The sequence below is a fragment of the Polyodon spathula genome, chromosome 6 (assembly GCF_017654505.1).
Source record: "Polyodon spathula isolate WHYD16114869_AA chromosome 6, ASM1765450v1, whole genome shotgun sequence".
NCBI classification, from domain to species: Eukaryota; Metazoa; Chordata; class Actinopteri; order Acipenseriformes; family Polyodontidae; genus Polyodon; species Polyodon spathula.
In genome coordinates, this window is record NC_054539.1 from 47868971 (window position 1) to 47885435 (window position 16465).

Here is a 16465-nt window from a genome sequence, read left to right on the forward strand (position 1 = left end):
CACTGCCATCATGTGCAGTAGGTGTCAAAGATTAATAAAGCTATAATCTGTCCAAGTCTAGTGTTTTTTATAAGTGGAAAGCATGCCTGGTCATTCCTAATACCAATGAGATTAGTCCTGCTGTGACATTTTACAAAACTGTCTAGCCTGGTTTAAGCTGTCGACAGCACATCTACATGTACAGTACCTATGCTAGATGTAAAGTTGTGCAGCCAAGCACACACTTCAATCGCACAACAGTCTATAGCAAATTATATAGAACTGTTTCTCTTATTAGATCACAACCAGGGAAATTTTTTTTCCCAGAAAAGCGTCTTGTTACTGTACTTTTGTGTCCAGACCAATATGAATGAAATGATTACTCATCACCTTTAAGCGATTTTTGTAGGCTATAAAATCTAACTTTACTTGACAACTTAAAACATTAATCTGAAGCTGACAGTCTGGTGCTTCAGCCAGCTGCTTTTGTTTTCAATACTTCAGTAGTTTGATTCCGCACCATCAAAAACAAAGATACTTCTTGCCAAATACAGAGTTACAAATGTTAAAAGTGTATAGTATATATATATATATATATATATATATATATATATATATATATACACACACACACACACACACACACACATATATAGTGCCTATAGAAAGTCTACACCCCCTTGAACTTTTTTCACATTTTGTTGTGTCAGTGCCTCAGAGTTTCAAGCATTTAAATGAGGATTTTTTCCACTTATCTACACACCATACTCCACACTGTTAAGAGGAAAAAAGTTTTTATTGAGAAAAAAAAAATGTATTAAAAACACAAAACTAAATGATCATAATTGGAAAAGTCTCTACCCCCCTGAGTTAATACTTGGTGGAAGCACCTTTGGCAGCAATTACAGCGGTGAGTCTGTTGGGATAGGTCTCTCCCAACTTTGTATTTGGCAATATTTGACCATTGTTCTTTACAAAACTGTTCAAGCTCTGTCAATTTCCTTGGGGAGCATTGATGGACAGCAATCTTCAAGTCATACCACAAATTTTCGATTGGACTTAGGTCAGGGCTCTGACTGGGCCACTCAAGGACAGTTACTTTTTTGTTCTTTAGCCACTCCAGTGTAGCTTTGGCTGTGTGCTTTGAGTCACTGTCATGCTGAAAGGTGAACTTCCGTCCCAGTTTCAGCTTTCTTGCAGAGGGCAGCAGGTTTTCCTCAAGGACTTCTCTGGACTTTGCTCCATTCATTTTCCCTTCTATGTTGACATTTGCCCCAGTCCCTACTTATGAGAAACACCCCCATAACGTGATTCTGCCACCACCATGCTTCACAGTAGGGATGGTGTTTTTTGGGTGATGCACTGTGTTGGCTTTGCATTTAGGCCAAAAAGTTCCATTTTAGTTTGGTCAGACCACAAAACTTTTTTGCTACATGGCTACAGAATCTCCCGGGTGTTGCATACTTCAAACAGGATTCAAGGTGGGCTTTCTTGAGTAATGGATTCCTTCTTGCCACACTACCATACAGGCCAGATTTTTGGAGTGCTTGTGATATTGTTGTCACAAGCACAATTTAACAAGTCTTTGCCATAAAAGCCTGTAGCTCTTGTAAAGTTGCCATTGGCCTCTTGGTAGCCTCTCTGATCAGTCTCCTTCTTGCTCGGTCATCCAGTTTGGAGGGACGGCCTGATCTAGACAGGGTCTTGGTGGTGCCATACACCTTCCACTTCTTAATAATCTTCTTGACCATGCTCCAAGGAATATTCAAGGCCTTTGATATTTTTTTATACCTATCCCCTGATCTGTGTCTTTCAACAACTGTGTCCCGGAATTCTTTTGAAAGTGCCTTGGTGCTCATGGTTGAGTCTTTGCTTTGAAATGCATAACCCAGCGAAGGGAAAATACAGGACCTGCTGAATTTATCTTGAAATCATACAATTTAATATAGGTGGAGGCCACTTAAATTGGTGTGTGATTTTGAAGGAGATTGGTTACACCTGAGCTAATTTAGGATTGCTATTACAAGGGGGGTGGACACTTATCCAGCCAAGCTATTTCAGTTTTTATTTTTAATTAATTTTCTACAAATTACTAGAATATTTTTTTTCACTTGGAAGTTGTGGGGTAGTATGTGTAGATAAATGAAAACATTTTTTCAATGCATTTTTATTCTAGGCTATAAGGCAACAAAAGGTGAAAAACTTGAAGGGGGTGTAGACTTTCTATAGGCACTGTGTATATATATTCACCGCTCCCTGGTACTTGAACGTGCTTTTTTAACAGCAATATTCTTATACTACTTAGTATCATTTAAAAGTACCATAAGAATGATCTCAAATTCTACCATTTTAAATGTGTTACAGGCTTAAACTTTTAAAAACCATATATCCTGCACATTAAGGTTTGTTCTGAAATGTAGCTAGTTTTGGATTCATAAACTTCAGTTCCATTTTAAAAGTTCCTTAACATACAGGTTTCTTCAGATCTTAGCTTCAATCTGGTCAACAGAGTAAGTCTTACACAGTATTACAGAAGTGATTAACAGAGAGGAAGCAACATTCATAGTAAACGCATTGTAATGAGTCTGTGCACTAGTCACATTACCATTACATTGATACAGTCCTGTAATTGAAATGTTCTTTTAAAAATAATTGAACACAGAGAAATACCACTTATCTGTTTGTTCTGATAGCATAATGAGATTTAAGGCAGTCGGGTCACACCAGTTCTTTTTTTTTTTTTGTTTGTTTCGTGAGGAGTAGCTACAGTACAGCAGTGTACAGTTCATGGGTCTACATATTGCATATTACTGTTTACTGGTGCCTGAGTCTGCATGTGAAAAACCCTGAACCACAGCAATGTCATGTGAAGCTTCCTTTATACAGTAATCATACTGGGCATGTATTTCCAACCATTAGGAAGATTTGTAGGCTGTTTATAAAGCTCTTGCCACTTCAGAGGTGCAGACTATACACTGCCGAAAAATAAATTAGACATTTGAACAAAGGTTACAGTATGTCCTCTCACCAATTTCTGAGAAAGAACATGACGTGCTAAACAGAAAACAAAAAAGTCACCATTTTGGGGAATGATCTGAACAAAATAATTGCAGTTTGTTCTGCTGAAAACCCTTGCACAACTAGCTGGCTTTACCAAAAACTTCAGTTTGTTCACAAGTTAGAGCAAAATGTACACAGTTCACACCCACTAGCATACAGGCAAAGCTCTAATTGTAAATTGGGTGAGACCTGGGAGGTCATTTATGCTAGCAAGTGATTTATAAGTCAAAGCTCTGTGTAAACACATTTACAATGTTTATAAATAAATAAATAAATAAATAAATAGGCATTAACATTACATTTGATTTAATACATAATGAATGCGATGTAAATACTACTAATGCATGCAAGAGAAAGGCGTTTTTACACTTCTAAATTATATACTGTATACCCATAAAAGTATACTGTGATATAAACTGGAAAAACGAGTAATACATGAAGAGGAAAAATGAAATGCAAAAATCACAGTAACAATGGAACGGTAACAATGGCAGAGTAGCACTGGAACAGCACCAATGCCGCACTGGGGTTCGCGTGTGCCCCTCCCAACTCCCAGGCATGCCTGTACTGCTCATTGTATTAATCATAGCAATAGAGCGGAAGAGGCCAGTATGAGGACTGACCATACCTAATCTGCAGCACTGAAAAAATACGTATGCGCTTACCATTTCTTTGTACATTCCACCATCAGCTCCTGGTACGAAGCCACAAACTGGAACTTCGATGCATGTTTCCCTACACGTTGCAATCTTTTCCACACAGAAGCCATGTTTACCGATGAACTGTGCTTTTCAGGAATATTCTTTTGTTTTCTGGTGTTGAATTTTTAATGCTTACAGAGATCCTCAATTTTCTTCACACACATGACAAAAAAAATGTATTGTAAAAACAAAATCCTAGCGCAGCTGGGTTTCCTGCTGAGGTGGCATGCCTTCTATTTTCATGATTAAAGCAGATGCGAGAAGAAACGCATTTTGTTCTGATGACAGTCAAGTTTGACAGGAGCCCGCATGGCTGTGAAAGGAATTTGCATTTATGTAGTTATTCCTCTTCGGTTAAATGACGTGGTATCATCAACCTAAAAAAACCAGACATCGTGAAAATGTAAACAAATAACTGAATAATGCAATACGAAAGTGTTTTTTGTTTGTTTGTTTGTTTTATTTAATTTAATTTAATTTTAACTCGTAGAGAGCTTGGCTTGACTAGCCCACGGTGACACGGTCATGCCCTGTCTTGACATTGCACTAACTTTGTATTACTTGAGCAATACTGTATACATCCAGTACAGGAGCTATTTCTTTACATGACTTTTTTTTTTTTTTTTTTTTTTTAACACAAACTTAACTGGAAAATAACTATACTGGAACATAACAGTAGACAGTTTCGCCCTTTCAATCGCCGTTTTCCTTTGTTTATTTATTAACACCATATAAATTGTTTCTCAAAATTTCAATTCATTTCAAATCAGAGATCCTATCACTGACGGTTTGGGTTAACGACGAGATCTGACTGTACAGTATGTAAATAAATACTAAGTAACACTTAAACTAAACAAAGCAATCTGGGAAACATACTAAATTAAAACCACGTAGTTACCCATATTATTTATGCTGTTAAAAATAAATATATACAAAATGAGCAGAATCAGAAAATAACACAGCCTGTGGGCATATTGTTGGGGCTACCCCATTCATATTTTATATTCACATATGACAAACACCGCTGGCATTTCACAAATAGTAATACAATATCTCCGTATAACACAACTTTTGAACACCTGCTTCAATATGAAAATATGAAAAGCTACTGTATGAATAACAGTTAAAACACAGTACTTACCTACCTTCTCATCATACAGTTAATCCCTATCCTAGTACTTCCACTACATAATCGTTACTTCTGCATTATCAGCAGTTTCAATTAAAAAGCAATCGCCTGCATATACCACCTACCACACTGACTGACTTTTAAAACACCCTCTGTAAATAATAACTTAACGGCTTTTAAAAAATAAAAATAAAACACATATCCCGAAAAGGAGAATGCAAATTCGAACAAGCTCAACAATCAACCCTCCTTCTTTTTCATCTTGTATTCACCCAACTGGGTTAAAAAATAAATAAATAAATAAATAAATAATAATCTCTGTGGAAACGCCCCCTGGTTGGCAATTGGCTTATTTCCCACAACTTCTCAACATTGTTTACCCATTTCTGATAGATTACTTGCTAAAGTTGACGTCAATCATATATATTTCATATGTAATTGGTTAATTTTGTTGCCTGTTTAACAAATTGGCACCACCCTTAAATGCTATAAGGGTAGGTAGAGACTGTTGTCCATCCCACTTCTGCAACGACGATTGGCATTTGTGCTCTGGTGACAGTTAATTGTTTATATGATTCTAACGTTTCATTGGCCTTTGTAAATGCCAGTCAAGTCTGTTGCCGCGGTTTCAAGTTTCTTTGCTTTCGGAGAAGTAGCAAGACCAAGGTCTATTACCTACCTTCGGAGGTGCTATGTTGCTTATGTTAATAATATTGTATACACTGTATCGTATCAGGCAGTTTGCACGGTTATATAATTCATTATTAACTTAATCTGCGCGGCATTCCTATTTTTTTCAGCCATAATACGTAATCCTAAAACTATTCTGTGTCCCTGGCTTGTTCGAGTGTTCCAAGTACAATTGTCATAATATTTTTACAAAATAGAAAAAGTCTGCAAAGGAGTTAGTGTGACAGTGCATCATTGAATGCCATATAAAGGAATTCATAGTTTGAAAACTACTTGCCCCTTTGTCACTTCAGTTTAGTTTTTTTCTTCATGTTCATTTTTTTTTTTTTTTTGGTTACTCTGATAAAATATTACAGGCAATACATATTTTAAAACTCTATTGGGCACTGCACTTTTAAGCCCTTGTGTATATGATCCTCCTGAATGGTGTTTTGACACCAAGTTATCTTAAAGACAGGATGGTTGTCATCATCTCAGCAGGCATTTGAATCAGAAATACCTCTAACAGACCTTATACCATAGTATGACGTGGTGAAACCTTGCAAGGTTTACTTGTTCAGTGTTGGATTGTTATATTGTGACACACTTTATTAACACATCTCATCTGACTTTAAGACAGAATTCCCTGTCATAAATTTAGAAGTAGAACAAGGCTCTGCTGGGTTATGCCTGTGGAACTGGAAACTTTCAACTACAATTTTTTTTTTTTTTAAAGTTGGAAATTTAACAAAAACTAAGTCAGCCTGCCACTAGCACAAAAATACAATGGAAAGTTACTGAAATTCTTGCTGTTGTGCGCAGTAGGCCTTGAAGAATTATATATTTAGTACAATGTATCTGGGATCCGTCAAACAACCTACCAGTGAATACTGTTTCCACAAACAATGTGTTTGGTATTGTGAGGCCTATGGGCAATTATTCAACATCTGGAAATAGAAAAGCATAGCATTTACGGCTCCAAATACATCGTTTTGCAGTTATTGCAGTTTTGAGCCATAAAACCAACCTCTGGACCATCAATAACTGCCTAGTTAGTTTTTAACCTGCTTTCGGCAATAGTTTTAAAGCTCCAAATCACTCAGATACACAAATAAACAAACCATGACCAAAAAGTTTCACTTAAATACCTGAAAATGATACCTCCTGACAGTCCAAAATGTTTTGACCTGTTTAGAATCAGTTAAAATGACTTTTTTTGTAGATCAACTTGTACCCTGACAGTGTTGGTTACTTTCAACACAATAATGCACCTATCCACCCTGCCAGAACTGTATGTGGTTGGTTTGAGGAGCATGACAGACTTCAGTTTTTTTGTTTAAAATATATAGGTATATTGTCTACATTTTATCTCTGTGTTCAACTGCCAGGCTCTGAAATTATTAATTGAAGTTTGCCCTATATACCTTAGTAACCATTTCAAATTGAATAATCAATTTCTTTAAAAAAAAAATGTATTTATCTGAAACAAATGCTCCACCACCAATAACATTATATTTTGTTTCACTAACATTCAGAGAAGTCTGCTGGATTTTGCTTGCTAACTTTTTGTTGGTCAATAGTAAAAAAAACTAAAAAAGAACATATTTTTGTATTCACCTGCATCCATGTTTCTTTACAGTATAAGCAGGAAAGTATGGTGGCTCATTGAGGACATGGGGAAAAAATTAATACCTTTTTATGTTGATATCCCTAGATAGCTACCTCAGGCCAACTTAGTAAAAACACAAATAGAAAAGAAAAAGAAGAAAAAAACACACATGTGATTTCATTGATACTACTGTAGTGTTAGTTGTAGAAGAAAGGTCACAGTCACTTACTTTATAATGGCACAGATACCTGTAATCTGCTATTTATTGTATATCCTTGGCAGGGAATATTATTGTTGCTAAAGTTGCTTAATTCAGCTGGGGTTTTGAGTATTTGCTCAATGCATTATTAAAATCTCTTTAAAACTGTTCTGTCACAAAGTGTGCTTTGTCTATTTTTTTTTCTTTCAGCTGTGGCCTAGAATACAGCTCTATTTCTATACCTTTCCTTTTAAAACCCCACAAGGGAGAAGCTGGTAAAAAACGTGACACTGTTTGGGGTTTCAGATTAAAGTAATGAATGAAGTCTTTCTAGACACAGTTTTCAACCAATGTTTTTACAAACGGTTCTTTTCTTTTCTTTTACCTTATTATCAAAGCAGACAATAGAACAATTGTTGGTCCAAAGGAGAGTTTTTTTTTTCTGGTACTTTCAAATGAGCCCATTTCAGTTTTGTCATTTTCATTTTCTTTAAACAAAAAAAGCAGTAACAATAAAGGCTAATATGTGTATACTTTTGTTTGCAATAGCTCTCTAAAATTGTGGACCTATAATCCTGTTTTCTTGCAGATACATGTGGAGCAAGTAAAGTGATCTGACCTCCAAATGTATCAGAGAACACATACAGTACACACACTGCCAGACGATTCCAGAAACTCTGATGTCAGCATTTTTTTTAAATTTGTTTTAATCAAGGATGGCACACTTCTTTGGATTTCATAAAGCTCACTATTAACACAAGGTAAGTCACCTAGCCAGGCAGAATGCTGCAGAGAAAATAGGTTGCATAAGCCTTGTCTAATGGAAGGATTGGGGAATGGCTTTAATTAGATATTGAACGTACAACAGTCTTATCTGACAATTAGTGTCTCATAGTGATACTCCACTTGGCCTTCCATGGCTTCAAGATTTTGTCATATTTAGTTATTCCCTGTGCTGTAGCAGATAGTGTATTTAGTTTCCATTAAGTATCATTGTACTGCAGTGTCATATTCTCTGTAGAATACAGTATATAGACCACAGTTTCTAATTTAAAATGCAGTTAAATTATACTGTACTGTGTAGTATACAAGACAACAGTTCACCAATACCCAGCAGTATTTTGTCCTTTGTCAATAAAAGGACAAAGGGTCTATTAGATGAGCCAGAATGAAATATTTACTAAGTTGCTTCACTTTTAACAGAACTACTACAGGGTATTTGTCTAAGCATATTGAATCCTATATAAGCCCACTTGTACAATTTTGCTCATTTTTAAGTTAAACCTTTCCTACTTTTTATTGTGACTGACATCTTTAAACAATATCAACTGTTTATCTCACAATGCTAAACAACATGATGAAGACTGAAGTATAAAGATGTGCATACTGGGTAATTATATGAAATGCAGGGAAGGAAGCCTATAGCCAAAATGTCTATCTACTGCACTAAAAAGTTTCTTTAGTTTAATATTTTAGAAAGGCATTGCAGAGCATGTTTGACTCATCCAGGACCACCGCTTTATCACAAGCTGTAACACTGATGTAGCGCAAGATGGAGTTAATGACATTTTAGGAGTATTAAGTGTCATTAGCTTAGTCCTCAGGCACTGGTAAAACTGTAGCTTGGTGTTTGACTGCCTGGTATAAGATTGACCTATGAATGTTATAGCACTATACATGCTATAATGTATTCTTCTGTTAATCTACATGTTGTTTCCCAGTAAGTTTCAGATGTAAGGTTGTGCAAATACCAATCTCCATAAAAAAAAAATATGCAAAGCTACAAAGTGTTACAACTGTTGTAACAGGTAGAGCGTAAACCAAGATTTTAAAACACATAGCTCTTAATTTTTATAAGCATTATCCTCGGCACACTTTTCCTAGTGTTGAACCATCTTTTGGATCTTTGCATGTTTTTTTATACTATGTCAAATCTGTCTTGCTGCAAGCAATGCTTACCAATATCCCTGTTAGTTCGACATATAAAGGGGTCATAACCTAGGCTTTAAATAAAAACCTCATGTTAGCATTAGCAACATATACAGCTTTTACAAGCACCACACAGTGACTCATGAGTGAGTCTCACACCGGACGTTACAGGGAACCAGGAAGAGATATCTAAGCTTCAGTATAGAGTGAAAAAAATCAATTTTAAAATAGTTAAGTGCTGGCAGCCTAGAAGGACACTTCTAATAGAATATGGTTTTATTATGGAAGATGTAGAACCTAACCTCCAAATATGTTAGAAATACTTCAAATGTACTGGTTGCAGATATCCCAATCTTTTTTATTTTTTATCTAAGGTTGTGTGCTTGAAATTAATCATTAAGAACTTGAAGGCTTTGATCTTTTCATTTTATGGATCCTGTAATTGTAAGCAGGTGATTTCTTTCTTTTTTTAAGATTGTGCTTCTGAGCTGCAATCCGTCATCTTTATTAATGCTTCAATACATGCAGCCCTTGTTTGCCAGGGCTTAGTAATGAATTTGTTTTGAAATTACAGTAAATTATGCCGCTGAATCATTTTCAGTTCCAACTGATCTTGCTTGAGGATTCACAGACAACAACATGGGGCGGTCTTTATAAAACTGCCTATTTTGTATATAAATATGCAATCAATTTTTGCTTCCCATGAACAGGAATTAGGCCTGCGTAGTTATTGTAAATATCTCTGCTTACTGTTCTTAATTAGGATGAAACTCTTGCTAAAAAATGACCTACACTATGAGACATTACATGACTCATTTGAATGTTTACAATCGATTTAAAGCATTAAACCCTTGGAAAAAGCGATAGCGCACAGCTTTCTGGTTTAGCATCAAACTGAACAATATAGTGTGCACTGAATACAAATGTGGGTTGCCTGTGATCATTATTTTCCTTTGGTGACAATGTAACTGATTTATAAGCAAGTAGCTGATAGAAAGAATGATGGTTTATACAAATACATTAAACGTGTTTATAATGGTGGTAGACTTTTAATAACTGGTTATTCTAGCCCAGATCTTTGTACATCAACAGTGCTAGAACAATGCATAAGCAAAACAACTATCATAAGTTACCACTGACATGATAGCTTTGATATCTAACTGATATTTATGCTTAGTAAGACATACCCCAAAGCTGGTCAATCTGGATATATGACCACAGGATTTTTAATGTTATCATTTTAATTATTGAGCAACTGATGTAAAAAGGCAAATGAGCTAGCCAAAAAGCAACAATTAATGTTATCCATTGGAAAAAACATAGTAAATACTGTAGCTGTAAATAAATAAAATTTTTAGCCTGGTAACCTGGCACCAATGCGACAATATTCTATGCAGATCAAAACAACATGTTTATTGTTATGATGCAGTGGGTTACTGCCTGAGTTCTAATCTGGTTTTGGTCACAAGAGAAATCAGTTTGGTGCTTTTAACTTCACTCTCAGTAGGCAGCAGTAAAGCTTCACTCAGCCACAAAGAATAAGCACTGAGCACCATTGTAGTCTCAAAGAAATAATAATAAAAAAATAAGAGAAATTCACTAGTCATCCCTAATGAGGTGGTGCTTTGAGAGAGCTTGTCCCTCTCGAGCCTTTTCGAGGGTAAAAAAAAAAAAAAAATATATATATATATATATATATATATATATATATATATATATATATATATATATATATGCTGACTTTTCAATATGACATTACAATGATACAGTATTTTATATAACAAAGATTTATTTATGTTAAAGTCTGAATGTTTAATAGTATTCTCTTTCTCACAAATATGAGCTGAATGCCTTACCAGCAAATATGTCTTTCCTCTTTTACGAGCACAAGGAGCTAATAAAATTCAGAGCTAGTGAAGGCAAACATAAATCTGCATTAAGGAGCATTTATTGACTTTTGTTTGTTTAGTTTTCTATAATACATTGAAATTTCAAGGCACCTGAAGAGAAATATTGAGACAACAATCTGTACATATACTATAAAGTATACATTGTGTTGTATAAAACATGTCAAGCATATGATTTCTCTTTGGCCGTATGTTTCAAGAGACAAGATTTGCTACTGGGTTCAATATTAAAAACCTGATTATAAAATGACATCACTGCTTCATGGGTAAATAAAGTAGTTCCTTTTTCTATTTCAGTGACTATTTGCAATGTCATACATTTGCATGTAATTGTATAGTAATGAACATAGTAATTACTCAGTAATTGTCTGTAAGTATATTGCAATTGCACCATTACCATAGCCTCTTATTGTGTCATTGTCACAGCCCAATGAAGGTGACACTCTGATGACCTATTGAAGTGGCAACTGATTGGCTGAGAGCATGTAATTTAGCTGTTCAAAAGCTGGTGAAGGAAAGAGGGATATTCACAAGTGAATGAAACTTAAAAGTGGCTTCTGAAGTGACCATACCAAAGCTTTTAAAAGCTTTATTCAAGCACCATTTCAATAATGTCACCTGTTTGTTTTAAAAGCATAATATTCAGACATAAGTCTATGATGTGCATCCATTAATAAAATAGGCTATTCAGTGTTTGAGGAGGTGAGGACAGAAAAACAAATTATCAGGACCTAAAGATCTGAACAACCTTAGCCTCCTCAGTTGTTTCTCTAACTAACAGTTAGTGGTTAGGGAAGCTCAAAGTTCTGTGGTTTTGATAAGCCACAAATGCTCTTACCTATGCTTGCCATTATAATATAAGCCTTTTTTCTTTATTGACACAGGCAATTAAATCTTTCCTTGGCCATGTAGAAGGATCTTGTATTATAAAAGCAGCTTTTTTCCTGTTCATTCCTGGCAGTTATTTCCCAACAAAAGCAAAATAGCTGGATGGTGTGTATTTCTTTTAAATGGATATTTAGACACAAAAAACATTTTGCAACAGGCATGGTACAAGAAATGTTAATGATTTAAAGATTTGCAGATGTGTTTTCATGAGCCAACAATGCAACAGAAAAGCAGGTAATTGGTTCCAGGCTAATAACTAATATATACAGTGGCTTGCAAAAGTATTCAGACCCCTGACCAATTCTCTCATATTACTGAATTACAAATGGTACATTGAAATTTCGTTATGTTCGATATTTTATTATATTTTTCAGAATCAATTATTGTAAAGTGACACTGGTTTTATGTTGGGAAATATTTTTAAGAAAAATAAAAAACTGAAATATCTTGCTTGCACAAGTATTCAACCCCCACACATTAATATTTGGTAGAGCCACCTTTCGCTGCAATAACAGCTTTAAGTCTTCTGGGGTAAGTATGTACCAGCTTTGCACACAGTGTCGGAGTGATTTTGGCCCATTCTTCTTGGCAGATTTGCTCCAGGTTGTTCAGGTTGGTTGGACAACACTTGTGGACCACAATTTTCAAATAGTTCCATGGATTCTCAGTGGGATTGAGATCAGGACTTTGACTGGACCACTGTAGGACATTCACCTTTTTGTTTTTGAGCCACTCCAGTGTTGCTTTGGCCTTGTGCTTGGGATCATTGTCCTGCTGAAAGGTGAATTTCCTCCCAAGCTTCAGTTTTTTAGCGGACTGAAGTAGATTCTCTTGCAGTATTTTCCTGTATTTTGCTCCATGCATTCTTCCTTCAACATCTATTGATGGGAACCCGTGGGTCGCTCCAGGACTTTATTGCATTTGTTTCTGTTCAGAGGCTGGACGTCTCTACTTTGAAACTTGCTCTTCAGCTTGATATTAAAAACGTTTTGTTAAAACCAGTTGGAAAAGACTTTTGCAGCGACACAAAGACTTCTCGTCGTCTTCACTGCATGCCTGACTGAAGTGTAAACGCTGGGCTTCCCTACAGAGGTTTGTCTTGCTGGGCCAGTCGTCGTGGGACTGTTATTTTTTTTCTTCTTATGTTATTTCTTCAAAAGAGGCTTTTGCATATCCCTCCAGATCAAATTCAATTTGCGGGCGGTTATGTGATGATATTTGTTGTTTTAACTTGATGGTTAAGATGTTTCTAAATGTTTTGCTCATACCCAGTACTTTTTTTGTTTTTTGTTTTTTGCAAAGTACATAGCTCCTGAATAAACAAATTTTGTTTTAATTCCTCAAGTATTCTGTTATTTTTAAGTGTTTCACAACTGGTGGAACACTTTAAATTCTGCTAAAATAAGAACTGTATTTTTACTTTCAATACCTGCATCTGTGGTGGGCCACCTAAAACTCTAGACGTAAGAAAAAATTAATACATTTGTCCCACAGGAGTGGCCAGTATGGAGAGTAGTCCCTGGAGATTTGGGAACACCACAGCCGATACAATGCTCCTTGTGGAATTGTCAGTAAAGAACTGTAACTAATGCACAGCCAGAAAACCTAATGCCAGTAACCAGCTGAAGTGGTGAAATTAGGTTACAAAATTGTATAGTGACATTACTAGCTTCCCAAACAGCAGTGACCATCATTTTTGTGATATCTTCATCTACCTAAGATCAGATTGGATGGGGCAATCTATGGGTACTTCTATGTAATTATGTCCGGCATGACTTTGCCATATATACTAATGGTTATTTGTAGATGTTACCTTGAAGAAAGTAGAGAGGCTGGGCTAAGTGATTAGAGCAAAAGGCCACATTCTCAAACCAGTTAACTGGCGATATCCATTTTGTTGACTAGACTGGTAAGTGAAAGGAGAACTATGTTTTTTTTTTTTCTTTGGTTGCACACTATTTCTTCCTGAAGGCACACTGCACTGCAGAGGATAAATAAATTAGCACAAAGCAGTGCTTGGTGAATGAAGGTCACTGGAATCAAAGCACAGACGGTCTTTATCTTATCTCCACTTTTCATTAAAGTTTGTCAGGTGATCAGGGCTTCTAAAAAGTAGCTTGCAGGCATGCAGCTGACATGATTGGAACACGATTGTCTGTTCTAAGCGCTCCTTTTTTTAATTCCTGAGGATTTTGAGCCTGGGGAAATCTGCTTGAAAACAACACTGCTGGTACTGATCTCTGTGGCACCATTGTTGAGATGCTTAATGTTACTTACACATGTAATTTATCATTGTTAATTTAAGTTAATAGGAATAAAAAGGGATTATATGATAGCTAATGCAGTGCAAAGGAGCTGAACCATGTGTCACATGATTGACTGGGCAGTGTATAATGGCTGGTGCAGTTGCTGTTAAAAATGTGTGATAGTGGGTATCCTTCCTGGACTGCAACTGAAATACGGAAATCAAGGACCACTGTGTATTGCTTTATTAAATGAGGGGATTCGTGCAAGGAACTATTGAGTTCAGTCAGAGCTAGGTTCTTTATTTTTTATGTTTTCTGTTTCCTGTTGCTGACATAAGTAAAAGTGTGTCAGAGGACACTTAAACGTATACAACTGTCTGTGACTTTCATTTAATTAGTGCTGATAAGTGGTTGGCCATCCTGGTGATTTTACCACTTTACCACAGGGAGGTGATGTGAGCATGAAGCCTAGTTTGTGTGGCAGAATCATTTTGGGTCAATAGCCAGACTGCGAAATTACCCTTTACTCACCCCCCAGTAACCTGATACTAGGTTGGGCCCTCCTGTATTTTACCATCTTAAAAATTCAAACGTAAATACAGAACACCCCCCCCCCCACCCCCCCCCTCCCCCCCCCCCCCCCCCCCCCCCCCCCCCCCCCCCCCCCCCCCCCCCCCCCCCCCCCCCCCCCCCCCCCCCCCCCCCCCCCCCCCAAACGTAAAGTACCCCCCCCCCCCCCCCCCCCCCCCCCACCCCCCCCCCCCCCCCCCCCCACCCCCCCCCCCCCCCCCCCCCCCCCCCCCCCCCCCCCCCCCCCCCCCCCCCCCCCCCCCCCCCCCCCCCCCCCCCCCCCCCCCCCCCCCCCCCCCCCCCCCCCCCCACCCCCCCCCCCCCCCCCCCCCCCCCCCCCCCCCCCCCCCCCCCCCCCACCCCCCCCCCCCCCCCCCCCCCCCCCCCCCACCCCCCCCCCACCCCCCCCCCCCCCCCCCCCCCCCCCCCCCCCCCCCCCCCCCCCCCCCCCCCCCCCCCCCCCCCCCCCCTCCCCCCCCCCCCCCCACCCCCCCCCCCCCCCCCCCCCCCCCCCCCCCCCCCCCCCCCCCCCCCCCCCCCCCCCCCCCCCCCCCCCCCCCCCCCCCCACCCCCCCCCCCCCCCACCCCCCCCCCCCCCCCCCCCCCCCCCCCCCCCCCCCCCCCTTTTGTATACCATGGCTCTGGCTACTGTCAGGCACTATGCTGGCAGTTACACTTACAGATCTAGCAGCTCTATGAACACACCAAGCTGAACCCCTCTGCCAATCAGTTCCTATCCTCTCTAAAGCAGAGACTGGCAGTCGTGCCATACTGTGAAAAAAAAACAAAAAGGTTTTAATGCTGCATTTCATATCTTCTGAGACACAGAGCTGATGCTTAGCCGTTCTATTCACAAACAACATTCTTGTATTATGTATCATTTGTGTGTATCAGCCCAGACTTACCCGCTCACATATCATAAATCATAAACCGGCACTACCTCCTTTGACAGCAATTCCTCACTCCAGCAGGAGATCACTTAAACACCGCCTGTGTCTCTCTTCTCTGGCACCGGTCCACTGTCTGCCCTCCCTGTCACAACATCTTGAGCATTAGCTAATGATGCACTCACACAGGCACACACACACACATATATCTTGGCTAGGAAATCTAATTTCTCTTCATAATACATTAGCAACCTCAGCACCAGTGAAACGTTCTTAGCAGGCTCTGAGTTACAGCATTGGTATATGTCCATGGATGTTTCAGATGCAATGTCTTCAATTAAAAAATAAATAAATAAATAAAATAAAAAACAACAGCGAAAATATGTAATTTATTTGTTTACTTGTTTCTAATAGCAAGAAAATCCTGACCGGAGGACATTATTTTAGTAGTTGTGTTAAAATTGAATTTATTTGAAAAATATATTAGATATATAATGAAAAGAACAGCAAAATTGAATCCTCCAAAAGGGTTTATGAAGCAGCTGTTTTACTACTGTACCACCTGTTGTCTTTCATAAACTACAAAATCCTATCAATTACAAAATGGGCTTTAATAAAATAGATAACACATCACTCCTGATCATATCACTTTTGTCTTGGAGGCCTTGCACTGGCTGCCTATCAGGTTTAGA

The 16465-nt window shown here is 38.2% G+C and overlaps 1 protein-coding gene across 11 annotated transcripts in view; it reads right to left on the bottom strand.

Annotated features, from left to right (window-relative positions):
• Nucleotides 1-6149, bottom strand: part of ehbp1 (EH domain binding protein 1) — a 166275-nt gene extending 160126 nt beyond the window's left edge. Inside the window, exons 1-2 of one of the 11 annotated variants that reach the window (XM_041252989.1) lie at nucleotides 4886-5927; nucleotides 3705-4117 (exon numbers count right to left, since the gene is read on the bottom strand). In XM_041252989.1, coding sequence (XP_041108923.1) covers nucleotides 3705-3808 — 104 coding nt within the window. In that variant the 5' untranslated portion in view covers nucleotides 3809-4117; nucleotides 4886-5927. Of the gene's footprint in view, nucleotides 1-3704 lie in introns of all 11 variants that reach the window. The other 10 variants (XM_041252988.1, XM_041252991.1, XM_041252990.1 and 7 more) reach the window with 10 other exon arrangements.
• Between the last annotated feature and the right edge of the window lie 10316 nt (nucleotides 6150-16465).